This window comes from Mandrillus leucophaeus, unplaced genomic scaffold (assembly GCF_000951045.1).
Source record: "Mandrillus leucophaeus isolate KB7577 unplaced genomic scaffold, Mleu.le_1.0 Scaffold434, whole genome shotgun sequence".
NCBI lineage: Eukaryota > Metazoa > Chordata > Mammalia > Primates > Cercopithecidae > Mandrillus > Mandrillus leucophaeus.
In genome coordinates this window covers 1868694-1890802 of record NW_012104632.1, presented here as the reverse complement: position 1 = coordinate 1890802, position 22109 = coordinate 1868694, and the positions used below count along the sequence as shown (strand labels likewise).

The following is a 22109-nucleotide window of genomic DNA, read 5'->3' as shown; positions in this document are numbered from 1 at the left end:
TTATGATAGATTTATTTGTAAAGATATAAAAATGAAAGTAAAACTTTTAATAGTGCTTGTTTCTGATTGGGGTTGTGGGAAAAGAAGAGAATGGGAATAAGGACAGTGTTTAAAAAGAACTTCAACTATAACTGATGTTTTATATCTTTTAAGAATGTGGAAGCTAAAAACGCAACATCATCATAGATACTTAATCTGGGAAGTAGCAGTATGGTTGGTTTGCTTTTCTTTGTGCTTTTCAGTAACTCTTAAATTTCTCAAAATTGTAGGATACAGGAATAGCTTATTTTTTTCCCATTGAGAGTGACCGAGAAACAATTTCCGTAACTCAGGCAACCCCTGGGTTTTGCGGCAAGATTACCAGGTCCTTCCTCTTTAGAACTGTGTCTATTAACCTGAGTAAGGGAGAGCACATGTATCAACATAGAAAGTACGATGCTATTATGAGAACACCTGCCTGCATATTTCGGTTATTTCTTCAGTACCTGTGATGCAGTGTTAAGCATTATCAGGGGAAAAAAAACACTTAAAATAATAATAAAAGAATACTTTGCAGGGTACTTTTTGGAAGACAGACCTGAAATCATACTGCATGAGTACATGTCACCTTGTAATCAGGTCAGAAAAACAGAGAGGTAATCGCAATGTAATTGCTATGATTTCAACAGGTTCCATTCTGGACAAACCAGTGAAATGAGAAATACTTCAATAGCATTCAATGAAGAGCAGAAGATGTAAGATGATGTTACCTTGGCAAGTTCCGGCAGATAGCTATCTAAACTGGAACCAGAACCTTCCAATTTGCTTTGTTCATCATCTAAAATGGCAAAACAGATTATTGGAGTCACTTGTATTCATAGCATTTCATTTGAAACAGGAGGAGGAAGGCCATTTCTCTTAGGTGCCTTCAAATGAACACAGTGGTTCCCCACTCTGGATGCTCCCGGGAAACACTTGGGGTGCTTTGAAAAAATACTGATGCACAGGTCCAGTGGTGAGAGTCAAAACATTGAGTAGCTGGTATAGCATGGACACTGTCCAATTAGACCTGACACTAGCTATGAACAACAGCCCACATGGACACATCCATGAGACCCCCTAAAAGTCAGACCTGCCCAGGCTCCACCCCAGGCCAACTAAATCAGAATCTCTTGTGGGATCAGGTAAATGGTATTTTTAAAAAGCTCCCAGGTACTTCTAAGGGGAAGCCAGGGTTGGGAACCACATAAGGGTTGAAGTAAAACATGAATTGTCAAGAACATAGCCAGTTTTTTCTCACCAATTTAATCTGAGGCTCCCATGCATTCTAATTATTACTAATATTTTATAATACAGTAAAAATTCTATGCCAGATACTTGAGATTCATTTTCTTATTTACTCTCCCATCTTCCCAGCAATTTTCATGTTTATTCCCATTTCACAGGTGAGTCAACTGAGGCTCAGAAAACATAAGTTGTTTACCCAAGGCTACACAGCTGAAATACAGTATTTATGGGACTCAAACCCAGGTCTTCCTTTCTGCTTCCAAAGCTTTGGTTCTTCCCATTACATGATTTCCACATACAAAATGTCAGGGAAGTAGGTTATAATGTGGCAAAACCTTTGCGGACAGGCTATTTGTAAAGAGCTCCTATCCGTCCCACCTCTCATGTACTTGTGCAACACAAGTCTCCTTCCTATACCCACCTGGCAAAAATAAAGACACCCACAGAGTGTGTATGTGCCCGGGGGAAGCCAAGCTTGCCTACCTTCATGAGAGTCACCATTTCGCTTTTCTTGCATCGCGGCTTCAAAGTTGAGCTGGAGGATCTTATTTAGAATTGTGATCCATTCTTCCATTTCTACTTCGCTGTCTGCTGCCAAGAGATAACTACTTTTGTCCTGCATTTTGAGCTCAAAAGCAAAACGCCTGACTTTGTTGTTCTGAAATGAAAAAAGGATAAAGAGACATACTTTAAGAATTAGAACTGCTTTAAAATAATTTCTCTCTCTTATTTGTTGGTGAGTGTAATCTCATTGGCATTGAGAACCAAGCTATTTTAAACTGCAAGCCCCCTCCTCATGAAATCCCATCACTGCCCACCTTCCCCGTTTCACTTCCTGCAAGCTTTATTTTTCCATCTGACTCATTACCTGCTGTACATACTCATTTGATTGTGTGCCCCTGCAGTGGAATGAAAGCTCCTCAAAGCCCCCATTTTGTTCAGTGCTACACATCCTTAGTCCCTATGGACTCTACAGTGACTTGCACATAGTGAGTGTTTGAAAAATATTTGTTGAATAAAGGAAATTTCATGTAAAATTTTCATATTTCTTCAGCTCCTATTTTTTTTTTTTTTTTTGAGACGGAGTCTTGCTCTGTCGCCCAGGCTGGAGTGCAGTGGCGCGATCTCAGCTCACTGCAAGCTCCGCCTCCTGGGTTCATGCCATTCTCCTGCCTCAGCCTCCCGAGTAGCTGGGACCACAGGCGCCCGCCACCACGCCCGGCTAATTTTTTTGTATTTGTAGTACAGACGGGGTTTCACCGTGTTCGCCAGGATGGTCTTGATCTCCTGACCTCGTGATCCGCCCGCCTCGGCCTCCCAAAGTGCTGGGATTACAGGCGTGAGCCACCGCGCCGGCCCAGCTCCTATTTTTTTTTAATGAAGTAGTGTATGGTATTATATTTGTAAAAGCCAACCATTATCTATTATGTTTGGCTTACTTATCTGGAACTTTCCCATCCTTTATGAATCCCAAAAAGTATTTGGACTCCCTGTCCGTGGCCTTGCCTCCTGCCTCCGGTTTTCACGCCTGCAGGAGGGTGACTGGCTCAAAGAATAAGAGTAGTCCACGTGCAGTAGCAGACAGAAGATGAACATGCACTAGGCCAGGACTTCTCAGCCTCAGTATTACCGACACTTGGGCAGCCAATTCTTTGTTGTGAGGGGTTGGCCCGTGCATTGTACAATGATTAGTAAAATTTATGGTCTTAAGCCAACAGATGACAGTCTTCAGACATTGCAAGATGTCCTCCAGGGAGCAAAATCTCCCCAGGTTGGCTGCGCTAGACAGAGGTTCAGCTCAGAGGAACACGGCACAAGATCCCCTGTAAGGACAGGCGAAGTGATATGAAATCGAACACTTCCACTAACCTGGGCCAGCAAGACAGCCTCCCATATAGCCACTAAAATCCTAATGGGTTATCCACAGTCACTCTAAGAGTTCCTTGGTGGAGGTCTCAGGGACAGGGCAACCCTCCCAAAAGTCTCTGTGATTTTGCAGCACAGTTCTTAGAAATGCAAAGTCAAATGCTCCCCCTGGCAAAGTCACACACTCTTGTGCACAGACTGTCTGCTGTGGGCTCAGTAATTGTCACCTTGGATTTCACTTAAACTTCAAGACAAGAACCAGGGAAGAAGAGTCAAAGGCTAAAAACAAAATGAGTTTTCTCTCCTCCTTTCCCTGTATACTCACAATCGTGAAAAGAGAAAGTTAAAAGTGGGGGGGGAAATACCATTAGGACTCAATTCTAAATAATTTCTGTTTCTGAGTCTCAGTTTCCTCATCTGCAAAATAAGTATAATACATTTCAAGGGTTCTAAAATACTCAAAAATTTTTAGTTTAGGCATTTTTTTTTTTAATTCACAGCACCAGTCAACTAATTTTTTAAATAACATCCATAAGTAATAATTTTTAAAAACACTTAAATCACAACTTTTGACTCTTAGTTTACAAACAGACATAGATAAAAACAAATTATTTTACTCTTTTGAAGGCTTGGATACACTTTATTAAATGAAAAACACCATCAGCTGCATCTGCAAAGACATTTTGAAGGAAGAGACTTCCATTGAAATCAGAATCTTAGATTTTTGAAATGCACCCCAGAGACTAATGGATAGCTCAGGGCTGTTGTACTTACAGACAGCTGTCCCCTGGGCCAAAAACATGCAACAAAACTCTCTTATAAAACAAAAACAATTACTTCTTACTTTAAAAAATGAGGTTACCAGATATATTTAGGTTTGCTTTAACCTTCTTTTTAAAGTCAGTGCCAGAAAATTCAGCTAAAAAGTAACTTAACGGTCTTTTGACTAAAGAATACAAATAAAACTCCTACCTGGGAATCCCACCCAAGAAGTTAATTTACTGTCATTGAAACATCACTCTGGCACTCCTTACTTCATAAACACTGTCAATAAACATCCTCTGATATAATGAGGTTGTTCATAGTGGTGGCTTTCAGTGGAGGCTGAATTGCCAGCTGAGAGACATCCACATTCGCTGTTGACTGAAAATAATTTTCAGTGAGCATCAAGCGGTGCTACAGTCTTGATCTTGGGCCCAAGTACACTTTCATGTATTTTACCTTTTTTTTTTTCCTTTTTTTCTTTTTTTCGGTGGGGTGGGGATACTACACAGCGGTGTTTTGTTTGTTTGCTTTTTTGTAATCCTCTCAAATTACCTTTTGGTGTTTTTCGTTTATTTTTCAAAGTGGTTTTTAAAATTAGTTACCAATAATTGAAGTTACCAAAGTTTAATTCAAATTCTGTATTTCTCGCTTTTTGAGAAACCAGATGATCTGGCACCTTTGAGCTGGGGGTTCCACCTGGCGGTACCAGCTGCAGATGGGCAGCAGATGCCCCCTTTAAATGGAGCACTGGGCTCCAGGTCACCCCAGCATTCCCTGTTGATTTGCAACCAGGCCTCTCTGTCACTTAATTTACCTCCTTGGTCCCTGCAGACATCTGATTCTGACCCCTCCCTTCCACAGCTGACTGTGAGGAAGAAACAGGATCTGGACTTACTCTCCCACCATCATTGGTAGAAAAGTGGACAAAATACATGAAATAACAGTTTTTAGGTAGGGGGAAAAAGGCAGTGCAGCCCTTCCTTTGTAGAAGGGAAAGACATGAGGTGAGCCCCACATCGCCTCAGCTTTCTGCCTGGAGGCAGTATCTGAATTGCGGCACAGGAAGGGGAATCCAAACAGAGCGCCGCCATCTTGCTGAGGAGAAGACACTGACCAGACCTGGGGAAGACCAAGGTGGCCAGAATATGCAGGGCAGAGTCTCCAAAATGACAGGAAATAAAATAGCACAAAGGTAAGAGAGAACAGAGCTCCAGAAAGATCCACCGAGTCACACATGCATTAGGTATATGTTTTCTATATGTTATACCTTATTTTCTATTTATATGTTATACCTTATTTTCTCTTTATATGTTATACCTTAACAAAAAAGCTTACCAAAACATAAAATAAAAATCAAGACACAACCACCAAAATTTTAGAACACTGAAGAGAAGACCACAAAGAACAGGGATTCAGAATAACATCAGAATCCTCCAAACAACAGTGGAAACTAGAAGGCAATGGGATACCCTTGAAATTCCAAGGTAAAATGATTTCACTTTGAACTTTATAACTAGTCAAACTATGAGTCAAGCGTGAATGCAAAAATAAAGATATGAACAGATACCCTCATTCTCAAAAAATTAACATCTCACACACAATTCCTTAGAAAGCTGCAGAAGATGTGCTTCTCCAAAATAAGAAAGTAGAACAAGAAAGAGGAAGGCATAAGGTTCTAGAAACAGGAAGCCCAACACAGGGAGGAAGACAGGCCGAATGTCTAGATGGCAGGTATGCGGGGCAGGGAAAGCAATTCATCCAGATTAGAGGCCAAAGGAGGGTGCCAGGAGCTAAAATCCTATCTACCAGCACAGAAGTCATGCAAAGACGTCCAAAACCGATGAATGAAGAAACAGCAGTGAACACTTGTGATCTAGCACCACTACTATTTCAAGGGAATAGGATGTGAGTGGGTGAGGGTGATGCAGAGGTGAAGCATTGCCCTTCAGCACTGCTGGGCTTTTTTTTTTTTTTTTTTTTTTTTTTGAGACAGAGTCTTGCTCTGTCACCCAGGCTGGAGTGCAACGGCGCAATCTCAGCTCACTACAACCTCCGCCTCCCAGGTTCAAGCGATTCTCCCGCCTCAGCTTCCCGAGTAGCTGGCATTACAGGCACCCGCCACCACGCCTGGCTATTTTTTGTATTTTTAGTAGAGATGGGATTTCACCATGTTGGTCAGGCTGGTCTTGAACTCCTGATCTCAGGTAATCCACCCACCTCTGCCTCCCAAAGCGTTGAGATTACAGGCATGAGCCACTGTGCCCGGCTAGGCTGTTTCAATCGGACAAATGTATTCCTTGGAAGAAAATGCACTTTAATTTTGGGTAAACACGCAAATACATAACAAGTATACCTTTGGTCAAACCAGATAGCTGTGTCACACTGGCCCCACCAAACAATCTCCTTACAGAATCGAGCTACAGGCCGATGTGATCAGCCACCATGGAGTCATTTGAAGAGAGAATTCTTTGATAATGGTGACTGAATCTTTTGTGAGGGGTTGTTAGGAAGATTGTTCATCAATCACAGAGCCTTCTGTCTAAGAGGGACCCTGAGAAAAACGCCTGAATGATCTTCATTCGGAGACTACTGGGGCAGCTTCTGACTAATTGAATTGTCTGTATCTAATGTGCACTGTGAATTGTGCGACTGAACAGGTCTCCAAGTGAGAAGGCACAGAGCCCAGGTGGTGGCCCACCCATAGCAGGTGTTAGATCTTCAAAACATATGCTTTCTCCTTAACTCTATTTTCTCTCACCCTTATCCCAATCCCCTGTTCATCTTTCTGCTTTCACCCCCACTTTTAAGTTTATGCTATCCCATGTCCTGTGTATGCTTGTAAGCTGCTGCCTTAAATCTTCCTTGAAAGTGGCAAAGCTGGATGAATGGAGGGGTGGACAGATGGATGGATGGACAGATGGACAGATGATGGACAGGGAAACTGAAAACTCTCTTCCAAAGACAATGCTAAAAAGCTACAGAAGGATGCACGCAAAACTGGTAGTAGCTCCCCCCAGAGAAGAGAGACTAAAGAGGGGAGAAGGCGTCCAGAAGGACTTTCACTTTATGTGTATTACCTGATTTTTCACAATAAAAATATATTCATGTATTATGTATAATTAACAATAATTTTAAAGGATAAGTACATAAGCCCTATGATACAAAAGTACAACAGCCCTATGATTACAAAACTATCTAATATTGACCAAATGCTTACCATTTGTTGCCACTGTTCTAAGCTCTTTACATGTGTAATGAATTAACCCTCTCAGTAACCATATTTGGTACTGCCATTATCCTTATTTAACAAATGAAGAAACTGAGGGCATGCACTAAACTGTGTGCATGGTTACAGCGCTGGTAAGTGGAGGAGCAGGGATTTGAACTCAATCTGCACTGAAATCTAATCTCTTTACTGATCTACATGGCCAGTGGGTACTATAATGCTAGCGACAAAAATCACCACTGAGATACTATGAAGTGTTTTAAATATTTTCCTGCACTGATTCATCCAATGTGCTCATTTACCATATTAAAGAAACATTCTCATTATCTGAATTAGGTAGCCTGTTAAAGGTCACGCAGCTATAAAGTGGCCGAGCCAGCGTGCTCCTGCCTGCCACAGCATAATTCTGCCTCTACATTATCCCTTTCGTCTTCTATAATGATGAAAAACAAGACTTTCCTCATTTAAAGTTAGATGTTATATTTCTACCATGCGTATTGCCATTTTTAGAAGTGTTTGCTTAAATCTGCTATTTTTTATTTACACATAAGCACTACTGCAGATAAGAAAACGTAACGGCAAAACTCTTTTCATATTTACCTGAACCACACCCATACAGGAATCCAGAAATATTGATCCTTTTGGTTCTTTGGAGATCTTTTCATCTTTATAAAAATTCAAATTATAGGATCCATCGCCAAGTTGAATCAGGTGGAAAAATCGTCTCTTAAATGACTGAGAGAAAAATACACACACAGCGATTCTTTCAAAATGAAGAGGGTCACAATCTCTATCAATAACCCACTTATGACTACACACATACATAACACCTGTTTCCGTTCTCACTCTAGCTGACGCTCCAGGTTACTGCGGGGTTAAGACTCCCCATCCCATCTAAGAAGCTCACTGCATCTCAGCTCTGAGGAGGTGGTTCCCCTAATATCCATGGGTCATTTTTCTCACCCACGGAATCGGAGATTTTACATAGCTACCCAAAAGCAGTGCAGGGACTTCCAATTTGGGATGCAGCACAGAAGGACAGAAACTTTCTCTAAAATCCCCAGGGTTTCTTGCTCAGAGAATGGGAACTATTTTTGGCCTCAAGACGCTGAATGATTTTCCAGCCTCAGGGTAATGACAGTCACATTTCCTCCTTAATTTTTATCTCCCTGACTCGCTTGTTTCTATTCCCTTTGTTATTAATCCTGATGTTTCTCTGGTCCCACTTTCCTCCTGAATAGCTTCTTCTATTGGTGTGACTTCTCTCTCTGCAACCTTCTCCTCTATGCAACTATTTTCTTTTTTCGTCCTCAATTTTTGCTTTACTTGTTGCAGTACACCTCCACAGAAGTGCTCAGAATCGGCATGACAGATATGTCCCTTGGTGACATTCTGTGAGGTACTAAGGAACACTTTTCAGTTAGTATAGAGAAGAAAGCCTATTGTCAGTGACTGCACCTTCACACCAGCCGAGGGATGGTCTCCTTATGCTGGTGGTCAGAAGACAGCGAGGGAAAGTGGGTGGATGAGACTGTGCCAATTGGGGTGCTATCACCAGGGGAGCATCCTAGGAACCAGACAATGTCCCTTTTGTGGGGAAGAACAGCATGCGCATTCATCTTGAGCATTGTTCTAGAGCTCTATGGAAGAAAGGGCTGTGAGAGGGGAGGGCAAAGTGATGCGCGTCCTCACCCTCATGGTCACGCTGATGGCACTGTTCATGTTGCCTTTGTACAGCCAGCCATGCTTGGTGATCCCACCCTTCTGGGAACCGAGGGAGGCAGCATCCTAGGAGAGAAGGAAAACACCACCAGTCAACCTCCCGTTATTACCTGGGTTACTTGCTGTGAGTTTGGTCAATGGGAAGGTCATTCCCTTTGTGCCAAGTTGCCCATTGCCCCTGTACTGAAGTACCCATTGACACCAATGCCTACAAGTCACATAAAAGTCCACTTAGTGGTAAAAGAGATAGACCTGCCTACATTTCTGAAAACTTTATTCCATTAAAGGCAAAGCTAGCTCCTGTCCAAATTTTTATTTGTCAGTGTTTAATGAGCCACAGAAAGGACATACTTCAACTGACCACTCAAGTTGGAAGGTCTTGCCTGATTTCATGAAAAAATGTTTTCAAATTACACTCCCCTATAGTCAGAGGACAAAAGCACATTCCTGGAAACCTTCCCAGAGGCTTAGTTCAGGGAAAGGTGAATAAAGAAAGGGAGGAAATGTGAGGCAATACAGAAAGGAGAGATAAAAGTGATGGAGGGAAAAAAGAAGGAGAGACAGGCAAGAATGCAAGCAGGGATAGAAAGGAAGAAAGGGGGAGTCAGAGAAGTGAAAGGAAAGAGCTGACAGAAGTGAAGAGACCTGCTTTTTTAGCACAGACCCCATGCCGCAAGACCTGGGTTTAAGGAGAAGAGCATGGAGCTGCCACCTGCTGCTACAAATATGTTAAGCACACATTTGTATGTAGAATAGACAGACGAAAAATACACACACACACACAATCTGGCAAAGCTTTTGTAATCACACAGGCAATTGCAGAAAGATGCATCATATGCTTTGTCTTGGACCACCTCAACATTAATATTGGCGGTTTTAATATTTCTATTAACAGCATAATAGAAATAACTTACCATCTAGGATTTTACAGTTTAGTGCATGCCCTTACATGCTGTATTTCCATTGGTCCTCCTGTCACTATTCATGCTAATCAGCTCCAAGTTCCCAATACATTGTTCATTTTGAATGAGCAGTCATTTTTCTTAGAACTGTTTTAAAAGTCGTTTCTAAAACAATCTGCTGCATGCACATTGCTTAATGAGTGGCTAATGTTATAGCTCAGCTGACACATTTTTTAAAAACGAAAAACCTGAACTCACAATGGGACACTTAACAACCAATGGGGAGGATAAGAAATGCAGAGATGGGCACTGTCTTCTTGTGAGGTTTCCCTCACTCGGTGGGCAGACTCACCTCAATGCCCCACTCCCTTTACATACTTCTTTAGCCATGAGTTTTCTCTAGGAATAGGGGGAGTGGGCTTGATAAAATCAGACTTCTCTCACTAAAAACAATCATTGAAGAAATAGCCATTTAAATCTACTGGCTGGCAGCTGTTTTGAGATCTGTTGAAAAACAACCTAAATTCAAGGTCTAAGTCATCTTGATATCTTTTAACAGTGTAGCCAGATCTGATCCAAGTCTTTGAAAATGATCTCAGAACAAATAAACACAACCAAGAGAACATGAAATGCTAAGCAGTAAAGTTGAAACAGAGACCTTATTCCAATCAATCAATAACATTTTAAAAAAATTATTCCGTTTCATGTAACACTCCAATGCCTATTTTGGCTAAATGTCGGTAATTTTCTAACTAATCTTGTAAGTCTGTAAAATTCATGTTTAAATCTAGAGTGAAAAGAGAAGTAACAGCAAGCAGGTATCCCACCTCATCTTTGTCGACCTCCTCGTCAACTTCGTAGACATGAACTGGAAGTTTATCCAACTTGACCACTTTGCTATAAAAACAACAAAGAAAATTTGTTTTAGAAATGCCTAGTCAAAGAAGAGGCTTTGCATTTCCTCTTCCATCAGAGGGCCCAGCCTTTACTAAATCCAAAGATGGCCCAGCTTCTCTATTCAGACAAAGAATAAAACCATCTATGCCCGTGCTTTTCAAGGTGGGTAAGCCAAGAGACTGGAGTAACAAAGCTCCAAAAAGCTATGTGGAAAAGACAGCATAGCTTCTGGGGAGTCAGCAGGCATATTAAAAGTAAGAAAGTAATTAGTTTTTAATAAACAAAGACTTGGTAGAATAACTTTTAATACAAAGTTTATGAGGAAAAACAGGAAGATTGAGTTGTTGCATTGAAACTGATTAACAATGATGGCATTAACCACAACAAAAACAAGACACCAATATCAATAGCAGCTTGCATTTACTCAATGGGTATGAGGTGCCAGGCCCTGTGCACTTCTCATGTGCCCTCTCATTTAATCCTTTAATGATGGTGACTGTTGTTAAGGCCATTTAACAGATGAGGTAAATCAGGCTTACAGAGGGCAGAGTTGTCCAAGGCAGAACACAGAATCTGTGTTCTTCATCACTTTACAATTCTCCCTCTCTTTCTCGTCGCACATTTGGAAATGCTCATTAATGCCAATAGGGAAAATATACCAGCAGTCTAATAGATAGTAAGTAAACGACATCACATAGTCTGATATATTTCAACCCTTAGACTATGAACAACAGGATCAACAAAGATGGGCTAAGCCAATCCAATGGGAAGAATTAAAAAATCCCTAAGGGAGGATTGGGTAAATATAGAACTAAAGAGCACACCCATCTGGAGAAGATAATGCTAGGAGGGAGTGTTCCTGGCTGAGGTTTAAAAAGAGGCAATCAGGGAACTGGCCGAACACACTTAAGGAGTGGCAAAGCCACACACGGAGGAAAAACAAACAGCTAGGTCCACTAAGAACAGCATAAAAGGTTCCAGCTCAAAGATGTAACAAACACAAAGAAAAATACATTAATCAGGTCTCAAGTAATATTTTCATTGGTGATGGTTAGTTTTAAAACATAATCCATCACGATTTGCTTTCAATTTTCTCAAAATCAAGTACACTTCAATTTGCCAACTGCTATGGTTTGGATATGGTTTTTATTCCCACCAAAACTCAGATTGAAATTTGGTCCCCAGTGTTTTATTATTGGGCCTAGCGGGTCATGGGGCAGATCCATCATGAGAGACTTGGTGTTATTCTCACAGTAATGAGTGAATTCTTGTTCCTGGCAAGATGGGATTGATTGTTGCTGAAATGGATTAGTACCCAAGAGAATGGGTTGTTATAAAGTGAGGTTCCTCCTCCTCTTTGGTCTCTTTTCACAAGTGCCAACTTTCCCCTTTGACCTTTTCCATCATGTTTTGAAGCAGCACAAAAGTCTTCAACAGAAGCTGAGCAGAAGCCAGTGCTATGCTTCTTGTACAACCTGCAGAACTATGAGTGAAATAAATCTCTTTTCTTGGCCAGCAAAGGTGGCTAACACTTGTAATCCCAGCAGTTTGGGAGGCAGAGGCAGCTGGATCACCTGAGGTCAGGAGTTCGAGACCAGCCTGGCCAACAGGGTGAAACCCTGTCTCTACTAAAAACACAAAATTAGCCAGGCATGGTGGCACATGGCTGTAATCCCAGCTACTCAGGAGGCTGAGGTGGGAGAACTTGGGAGGTGGAGGTTGCAGTGACCCAAGAGCGTGCCATTGCATTTCAGCCTGGGCGACAGAGTGAGAATCTGCCTCAAAAATAAACAAACAAACAAACAAATAAATAAATCTCTCTTCTTTATAAACTACCCAGCCTCAGGTATTTCTTTAAAGCAACACAAAATGGACCCTTTTATAACAGATAGTCTGTCAAGGCAATACCTAGCTACCCCTGATTCACTTTAGCCACCACTATTCAATCTAAATACACTTGCTTTTGGTATAGTCTAGAATAAGTTAATACTTTAAAGGAGGTAAAAAATAAAAAATTTTAACTGGGAAAATGCTTGTTTCTTGATTTACTTTTTCTTAAAACATAAAATTTATTCAATGTAAAATGCTCTTTATAATTATCTTCTTCAAAATACTCTTTTCAAGGAAAAAATACACTGCAGCATATTTCAGAACACTTACATTTTCTTTGTTTTATATTTCGTAGTGAAAAAATTTCACCTATTTATTTATCAGTGGTACCCTGAAAAGAACCACTGGACATAATTAAACCACCCACACGTTTATTACTACCTAGCAATACCAAAGCAGCATGTTTGAGTCTTACAATCAAAGGCCCTGTAAATAATAGTTACACCACATACACATAAACCATCCAGAAATGTTTTCCCCAATTACTCTGATTGCATATGAAGTTACATACCTCCCCGCAAGCATTTCAAGTACACTTTTCCCTATGCGTATAATATAGTTTACTCACTTCGGAAGCTGTCGAAACTCTCCTGAGTAATCTTCATATTTATAGTTCACAAGATGCCAGTCAGAGTTATAGGTTTTGATGCACTATTGAAGGGGGATTTGAAAAATAGAAAGTAAAAAACAGAGAGGTATGTGATGACTTTTGGAAAACACTTGGGAAAGATTGTGAAGGCATACCCATACAAACATCAAAAAAAAAATCTTTCCCATCAACCAGCTAATGCCTGAAATTCCACCACCAGAGATTCCTGTGAAGCTTGAGACTTTGAACCATTGAAACATTACCCTTGGGGGCAGTATCACTTTAAGTTATCATCATTAATGATCTGAGAGCAGGTTTTACAAGAAGACAACTTCACCTAACCTTATAACATTTACCTAACAATGGACTATTTCAGACTAAGCACCTGGTGCTTAAAAAGCCATGTGGCCTCTACTATGACATGAAAGTGAACAGAATGCATGAACTTAAAGACGCATTAATGGTATTTACTAATACTAGAACTAGTTAGCTCTGTTAGTTAATATTATCATGTAAATTTGCCCTCAGTTTTTCTTTCCATTCATAAGGAAAAGAGTGAAATAATTAGGAAGAAAGGTTTAGATTCCAATTAATGTTAACACGATGACATTTTCATCTCTGTGTGTGTACAGAATGTTTAATGTAGTCCTCCACTGCCAAGGATTCTATTAGTGACCTAACCTACACAGACCTCATTCAAACTACCTCGCCACATGACAGATTCAATGGGCCAGCCTGGTGTCTGTCGTTCATCTCCCCATGAAGATCCTCCAGTAGTGCATAAAGCCTAAGATTTTAATGCCACATCCACCAGATCTTCAAATATGAATGAGTCAAAATCAAAAACTATAGAATTTTAGTTAAAATCAGCTTAGCTCAAATGATCTTCTGTACAGTCAGCACTTGACTATATATGTGCAGACTTCAGCGTGGGGGGAAAGAAAACAGGAGTGAATTCATGAAAATATAGGTAGATAAATGTATTTATGCCTTATCTAGTTTATTTGACTCCGGCTGTAACTAACATGAACAACATCTCTATTCTGCTTCTTTCACTTCATCGTTTCTACTGTCAACGTTTCCATCTGTGTCATAGGCCATGCCTGAAGGCTTTCTGAAGCAAATCCCTCCACCTCAAAATCATGAAAATAAAAATTGCAACAGCAGCAAACGCTTATTTTGTGCCAGGCTCTACAATAAGCACTCTACTGGCAAGGGTGTGATGTGAAGGTAATGTAAGTTTTTAAAATCACTCTGAGAGGTGGAACAAATAGCAGAGAAGGGCTAAGCGCAGAGTCACATTTTGGAGCTGGCCAACTCTTCCATTTTTTTGCTCTGTAGACACGAATATTTTAAAATGCTACTTTATCCTTGAAAATGATTGTTTTTAGATTTCTCAAAGCATTTTCACATTTAGAGTATTATACACTCAAAATTCCATTCCAAAACCAATCAGATTTCATAATAATCCATAGTTTTGGATTTTCCCACTACTGCCCCTAGGTCCACTGGCACAGTTAAGTAGTCAGGCCTGACTACGTATGACACGGTCTTGTAGGCGTAATCCTATTCTCTTCAAAGAGCCACAGCGGTTTTTCAACAAGCACTGGAACTAAAGTTGTACCACCAAGTCTCCTGCAGGACATTAAAACTATTCTGAAGTATAAAATGTACCTGCCCAATTAAAAACTAAATAAACCAGCATGAAATGCATTTATGAATAGAGCCCAGATTTTTTTTTTTTTTTTTTTTTTTTGAGATGGAATCTTGCTCTGTCACCCAGGCTGGAGTGCAGTGGCACAATCTCGGCTCACTGCAACCTCTGCCTCCCGGGTTCAAGCGATTCTCCTACCTCAGCCTCCTGAGTAGCTGGGATTACAGGCGCTCACCACCACGCCCAGCTACTTTTTGTATTTTTAGTATGTACGGGGTTTCACCATGTTGGTCAGGCTGGTCTCAAACTCCTGACCTCGTGATCCACCCGCCTCAGCCTCCCAAAGTGCTGGGATTACAGGCGTGAGCCACCGCGCCTGGCCAAGATTTTAATACCTTAGGCAAAATGGGGAAAATAATTACACTTTATTATGTTCAAATATTTATAATTATAAGGAATTGCACATACAAAAAAAAAAAAAAAAAAAAAAAAAACTCCACAGTGAATCTGGCTAAGTATTTAGAGATCCATTGATTTAACAAGCCAGTGTTGACTATCTACATAGCAGGCATTGGCTAAATTCCAAAGCAGAAGCACAGAATGAGGCAAGCAACCCCTACTCCTCCGGGGATGTAGAAAGTCTAGGAGATAAGGAGTCCCATCAGAAATCCAGATCTGGAGAACTGTACCTCCAAAAAGACAGGAATGTGACTGACTGATTACATGATTAACATTTCAAACCTGTGAAATTCAATAATATTTAGAAGTTACACTGAAAAGTTTTTGAAGTTTTTTTTCTGCTTTGTTTTGCTTTGTTTTAAGCCATTAGGTCATTCTCTGGATCAGAGGATGAAGAGGAAGTGATGTTCACTCCACCCAAGTGGAAGGGTCCCAAAAGTGTTTAGTTATGTTGGCTCCAGCAGCATAGGATGAAGCAGCTATTGCTCAACCTGCAGTGATTAAATAACTTAATGGAGAATTCTCCCTCAAAAAACCATATTTTTTTAATCAACTAGGAGAACTGAGTTAGCAATTAATAATTTTGCCACATGCTTTAAAACACGGGTCAACAAACTTTATGTGCAAAAGGCAAGATCATAAATATTTTCAGCTTTGAGGGTCATATGATCTCTGTTACAACAACTTAACTTTGAGTTGCACGGTGACAGTAGCCATAGGCAATATGTAAACAAATGTGCTTGGCTGCTTTACAATAAAACTTTATTTACAAAAATAGGCTACAGGCTAGATTTTGCTTGTAGGTAATAGTTTGCCACTACCTGCCTTAAAAAGACATTTATAACTACATTCACAAACACATCTGGCTGTATTTGTCTGGAATTAAGTTTACTAATATAGTGGCAAAGGAGGTAAGAAAGGAAGTTACTTTCTCAGAAAGATGAGAGAACACACTTAAAATTTTTTTAATTTTATATTTAATTTTTTAAAAATCTCAATGGAAATTAAATATTGTTATTTAATTGGTCTTTATTTATAAGAGTATATATAGCTTCCTTATATAAGCTATATAAAAAGCAGTTTCATTGATGGGCATATTTATGATCTAAATATCAACTAGAAAAACCAGGATTTAAAAAATCATTATTTTTAAAAAAACTTAAAGAAACAAAACTAAAACACCTAATTAATCCTTCCTACCAAAAATTACCTGGAGGAAAAAAGAAACACTCCAAGGGGGAAAACTGAAGCAAACAACCTAGATTATAATAATTTCTCTATCTGGCTAGGCACAGTGGCTCATGCCAGTAATCCCAGCATTTTGGGAGGTCAAGGTGGGCAGATCACTTGAGGTCAGGAGTCTGAGACCAGCCTGGCCAACAGGGTGAAACCCTGTCCGTACTAAAAATACAAAGGTTAGCCAGGCGTGGTAGTGTACACCTGTAATCCCAGCTACTCGGGAGGCTGAGGCAGGAGAACCACTTGAGGCAGAGGTTGCAGTGAGCCGAGATTGCTCCACAGCACTCTAGCCTAGACAACAGAGCAAGACTCTTGTCAAAAAATAAAAATAAAAAAGTAAATAATTTCTCTTTCCTCCATAAGAGAATTTTATTTGTATTTTCAAACAAAAGTAATATTAATCAATGTATCTTGATCAGGAATATATAAAGTAATCAATATATATAATAATATATATTGACTAGCAATAGACCCCGCTTATTATCAGCTAGTACTTCATGAATACTAGTCGAAAATAATTTGCAAATATTTTGTATAAATGAAATAAATGATACATAAGTGTGTGTGTCACCGTTAAAAACAGTATCTATAACAAGGCCTCCCACAGATTTCCAGTGAATTCATTTATAAGTTACTCCTTATTTTAAGCCCATGAGATAAATTCTGTGGAATTCACTTTTTGTAGTCAGATATAGCCTCCTCCAAATAAGTAAAATTTTAAAAATAATAAAAATGTAAAAAAGAAATAGCCCCTGTGGACATTTCTGTCCAAGTTTCAGAGTCTGAAAACTTCACATTATTCTTGTATTCAAACATCCATCATAGAAATATAATTACCCTTTGACACTTTCTTGACAATTTTGAAATTTAAAGAAAAAGAGGCAGTTAGAGGGAAATGACTTTAAAATGTAAATTAATACAGGAAAGAGCCTTACCTCTGTAACAAACAAGCTCTGTGCTTCCTCTTCCGCCTTCGCAGGCACTGTTGAGCATATGTATCGACCCTGTCGTCTCAGGATGGCCGTCTGGAAACAATAACAGGAGGAAAAGCCTTGGGTAAGTGAAGGAGGCAGGTGCCAGCCTCAGAGTGCAGCTGTGTGCCCTGCAGCTGGGCCTGGCACCCACAGAGTCCCTCCAATTTCCCCCATCCAGTGCAGCTGCCTCCTTCGGTCACACACAAGAGATTCCATTTGGCAACCTCAAGTTCCAAAGCCAGGCTGGGTCACAGCTCCTGCTTCTTTCTGAATCAGGCGCCCACAGATCCCTCCAGCCAGCCCTTCCTGCAGGGTAGAGGTCCCTTTCAAAGTCTCTAACATCCCACCCCCAATTGCTTGATCTAGTCCCATGACATAGCGTCTTACTTGCCTTAACTGCTTTTATTGTGGTAAAATATACATAAATTTACCATTTTAAACATTTTGAAGTGTACAGTGGCATTAAGTATATTCATGCAATTGTGCAACCATCACCACCACCCATCTCTTGTCATTTACATCTGTTCTTGTTCACTGCCACATCCCCAGTGCCTAAGAGCATAGATAACTAGACACACAGAAGATCCTCAATCAGTAATTGCTAAACGAATCTATGAACTGGGAAACCTCCCCTCCAAGGGACATTAGAACTGTTCTTGTTCATTAGGGTTAAATGCTTCTTTTAAATAAAATGACAAGGCAGGGGTAGCATCCTGTCTACCTCAATAATTGAGCTTAAGGTTTCATTTTCTTTTTCTTTTTAATTAATTAATTTATTTATTTATTTATTTATTTATTTTTTGAGATAGAGTCTCACTCTGTCGCCCAGGCTGGAGTGCAGTGGCGCGATCTCGGCTCACTGCAAGCCCTGCCTCCTGGGTTCACGCCATTCTTCTGCCTCAGCCTCCCAATTAGCTAGGACTACAGGCACCCGCCACCACACCTGGCTAATTTTTTGTATTTTTAGTAGAGACAGGGTTTCCCCTTGTTAGCCAGGAGGCACAGTCTGTCTCCCATCTCCCTAAATCTGGGCTGGCTTTCACCAACAAAATGAGATAGAAGGAATGATCATCAGTTCTAAGCCTAGCCTTTGTTGTTGGTGGTGTTTTTTGAGACAATATCTCACTCAGTCACCCAGGATGGAGTGCAGTGGGGCAATCACAGCTCAGTGCAACCTCATCCTCCTGAGCTCAAGTGATCCTCCCACCTCAGCCTCCCAAGTAGCTGGGACCACAGGCATGAACCACCATGCCTGGCTAATTTTTATATTTTTTGTAGAGATGGGGGTCTCACCATTTTGTCCAGACTGGTCTTGAACTCCTGGGTTCAAGCAATCCTCCCACCTTGGCCTCCCAAAGTGCTGGGATAATAGGCATGAGCCACCGCACCGGGCCCAAACCTAGCCTTCAGAAAAACTGGGAGCTTCCACTACCTCCTTCTTGGAAGCCAGTCACCATATAAGAAGTTCTGTCATCTTGAGACCACCATGGTAACAGGAAGTACAAGCTACCTATAAAGAGAGGATATATACAAGATGCCCCACCATCCCCCAGCTGGTCTCAGCCACCCCAGGCGAGATACCACAATGTGAGCACGGAAATATCTTGGACATTCCAGTTCCTACAGTGTAAAACAGAAGAACCACCCAGCTGAGCCTTGACCAGATTTTAGAATTGCAAAAAATAATAAATTATTGTCTTAAGTTACTAGGCTTTGGGGTGGTTTGTTACTAAACAACAGAAAACCAAAACAAGATTGTAAGACACTAGGAATACCTCCAAGTTACAGTACCGAAGAATACTGCCATTTTCATGAAAATGGATTTCAAATACTAGCTACACTACAGAGTTAAGACAGAAGCACTGAGGAGATACACTATGCTGCAATCTCATTTCCACAGTCTCCCTTCTACTCAATGCCACGAAAGAGGTCAAGTAAGATGCAGTAAATGCCTGTTGGATCTTGAGAGTAGTTAGTAGTGTCTTATGAAAAATATTCTACTGATCATTTAAGGACTCAGCATAAATATTACTTTATCCATCCATCCATCCATCCATCCATCTATTCACACCTTACTGGGTCCCTACCTTCTTCCAGACACTGAGCTAGCAGCTGCAGACACAAACTTTAATAAAATATAGTTGCTATTCTTTTAAAACTTACAGTCTGATGAAAGAGAATGATGAGGAAATAATTATTAGAGTATAGTAAGTACAGAAGAGTATAGAGAAAAGAGCACAGAAGCACAGGATGTGAGAGAAAAAATAGGGAAGTCTAAATTCAGTAAGGTAGAGAAGAGGACATCGAGAAAAGGTACACTGAGGGAAAGCTAAAATTAGCTTAAGCTAAATTGTAAAGGATGAGCACAAGTTATATTCAGTACAAAACTAAGAGAAACATGGAGATAAACTTACCCTTGGGAAGTTCAAAGCACAAAATTGAGATATAATGAATGAGATTAACTCTTTGCCAATAAATAAATAAATAAATAAATCTATTAAATCCTAGAACTAAAAACTTAAGTCAAAGGAAAGACTGCCTAGAATTCTCACTGACCTTGAACTAAACAGCACTAAAATTCCACATCTGGGATAAGAATAGGCCAACAGAAAGAACCAGGCTTCCATGGCTGGAGGAATTCTGTCAGTGTCCCTATCACTGTTTAAGAGAAAGGTTGGAGCTGGGCGCGGTGGCTCACACCTGTAATCCCAGCACTTTGTGGGGGCCAAGGCAGGCAGATCACTTGAGATCAGGAGTTCAAGACCAGCCTAGCCAACATGGTGAAACCCCATCTCTACCAAAAAATCAGGCAGCGTGACGGCGCACGCCTGCAGTCTCAGCTACTTCGGAGGCTGAGGCACGAGAATCGCTTGAACTCAGGAGGTGGAGGTCACAGTGAGCCAAGACCATGCCACTGCACTCCAGACTGGGTGACAGAATGAGAGACTGTCTCAAAAAATAAATAAATAAATGAATAATAAAAGAAAGGTTGGAACCTATTAGGCTGGACCCACGGGGGAGGGGAGGACTACTAGGCTTGGCACCAATGGGGCCGTCAATGTTTGATACCATCAGCTGCTAAGGTCTTCTAATTCATTGCCCTTGCTCTGAGTATAGTCTCACCGAGCCACTTATTTATAATATGCTTCCCATTTAGACTTTCCTACTGGGAGAAAATACACAGCCAATATAATATTCTGATCTGCTGGTGAATTCTAGTTCTCAAGGCATATTAATAAAATAAAATGACATTCTGGTTTGTGCTCTTGTGGGGTTGCCTGCAACAAGTCAGTTCCCCTGAGCCTGAAGCACTCTGGGTGACCAAATTCCATCTCTGGACTTGCAAACCTGAGGTCTGATCCTGTACCATGGTGACCTTATAAACCACTCCAAGACCTGTCTGAACAGTTAGTCAACCCTAACTCCATTATCTAAAACTCTCCTGTACCCACATGCCCTTCTTTACCCCATCAGATCGCAAATTCCTTTGAGAACAGGAGATACGTCTTCCTATTTCTAGCTATGTGCTAAATACTCAATAAATGTTTCAAGAATGAGCAAATACACTTTGGGAGGCCAAGGTGGGAGGATCACTTGAAACCAGGAGTTCGAGACCAACCTGGGTAACATAACGAGACCCTGTCTCTACTAAAAATAAAAAAATTACCCAGGCCTGGTGTCATGTGCCTGGAGTCCCAGCTACACAGGAGGCTGCAATGGGAGGATCTCTTGAGACCAAAAGTTCGAGGCTGCAGTGAGCTGTGACCAGGCCACTGCACTACAGCCTGGGTGATGGAGCGAGACCCTGTTTCAACAAAAGAAAAGAAAGAAAAGAAGGAAAAGAAAGAAAAGAAAGAAAAAGAAAGGAAGGAAGGAAGGAAGGAAGGAAGGAAGGAAGGAAGGAAGGAAGGAAGGAAGGAAGGAAGGAAAGAAAAGAAAAGAATGAATAAAACAGTCAATGGAGACAGAAATAGGAATCTACCAATAACAACCATTACTTGCATGTAAGTTTTTTTCCCCTATTATTACAAAAAGTTATCTGGTCCATTATAAAAACTGACAAGGGAAGACTATAGCATGAGTGAACGCTCTGTTTTAATTTCTCCACAGATTTTATGTATTAAAAGTCATATTCAGATAATCATCTACTTTATGCCAAACTGATTCACATTATATTTCTATAGTTTTATTTATTTGGCTTACAGACAAGTCCAAGTCAATACTAAGAGATTTATACTCCAAAAGCACTAAAGTGCTTCTCAATAAGAAGCCAAGTTTTCTTTTTCATAGCTGTGGTATTATTTTCTACTTTTCTATCAGTTAAAACCATATTTCTGCTAAAAGATGGGTTTATATCCTTTATATCCACTTTATATAAATCAAAATCAAGGTGGGTATTCAAAGCATACCAATCCTATTTCTATGTCTGGAAACAAACCATTTCCATTCTAAGAAATCTGTACATTTGAAAAGGGAAGGGGGAAAAAAACATTTCACACCATAACTAGTGTAATATGTGTCTGAAAATTAAACCTAAACATTGCTAGCATCTCAGATAACTATTGGGATAGAAATCTCACAGCATAAACATAATTTCAAAATAAAAGCCCTTTACCAAGGTATGCACCTGCAAGAAAGAAAAGGAAAAAGAAAAAAGAAA

At 40.4% G+C, this 22109-nt stretch overlaps 1 protein-coding gene across 3 annotated transcripts in view; it reads right to left on the bottom strand.

Annotated features, from left to right (window-relative positions):
• DOCK9 (dedicator of cytokinesis 9) overlaps positions 1–22109 on the bottom strand; it is a 184794-nt gene that overhangs the window by 121262 nt on the left and 41423 nt on the right. For all 3 annotated transcript variants that reach the window (XM_011993804.1, XM_011993805.1, XM_011993806.1), the window contains exons 3-9: positions 17411–17500; positions 13103–13185; positions 10575–10644; positions 8816–8911; positions 7724–7858; positions 1750–1924; positions 750–817 (exon numbers count right to left, since the gene is read on the bottom strand). In XM_011993804.1, coding sequence (XP_011849194.1) covers positions 750–817; positions 1750–1924; positions 7724–7858; positions 8816–8911; positions 10575–10644; positions 13103–13185; positions 17411–17500 — 717 coding nt within the window. The remainder of the gene's footprint in view (positions 1–749; positions 818–1749; positions 1925–7723; positions 7859–8815; positions 8912–10574; positions 10645–13102; positions 13186–17410; positions 17501–22109) is intronic.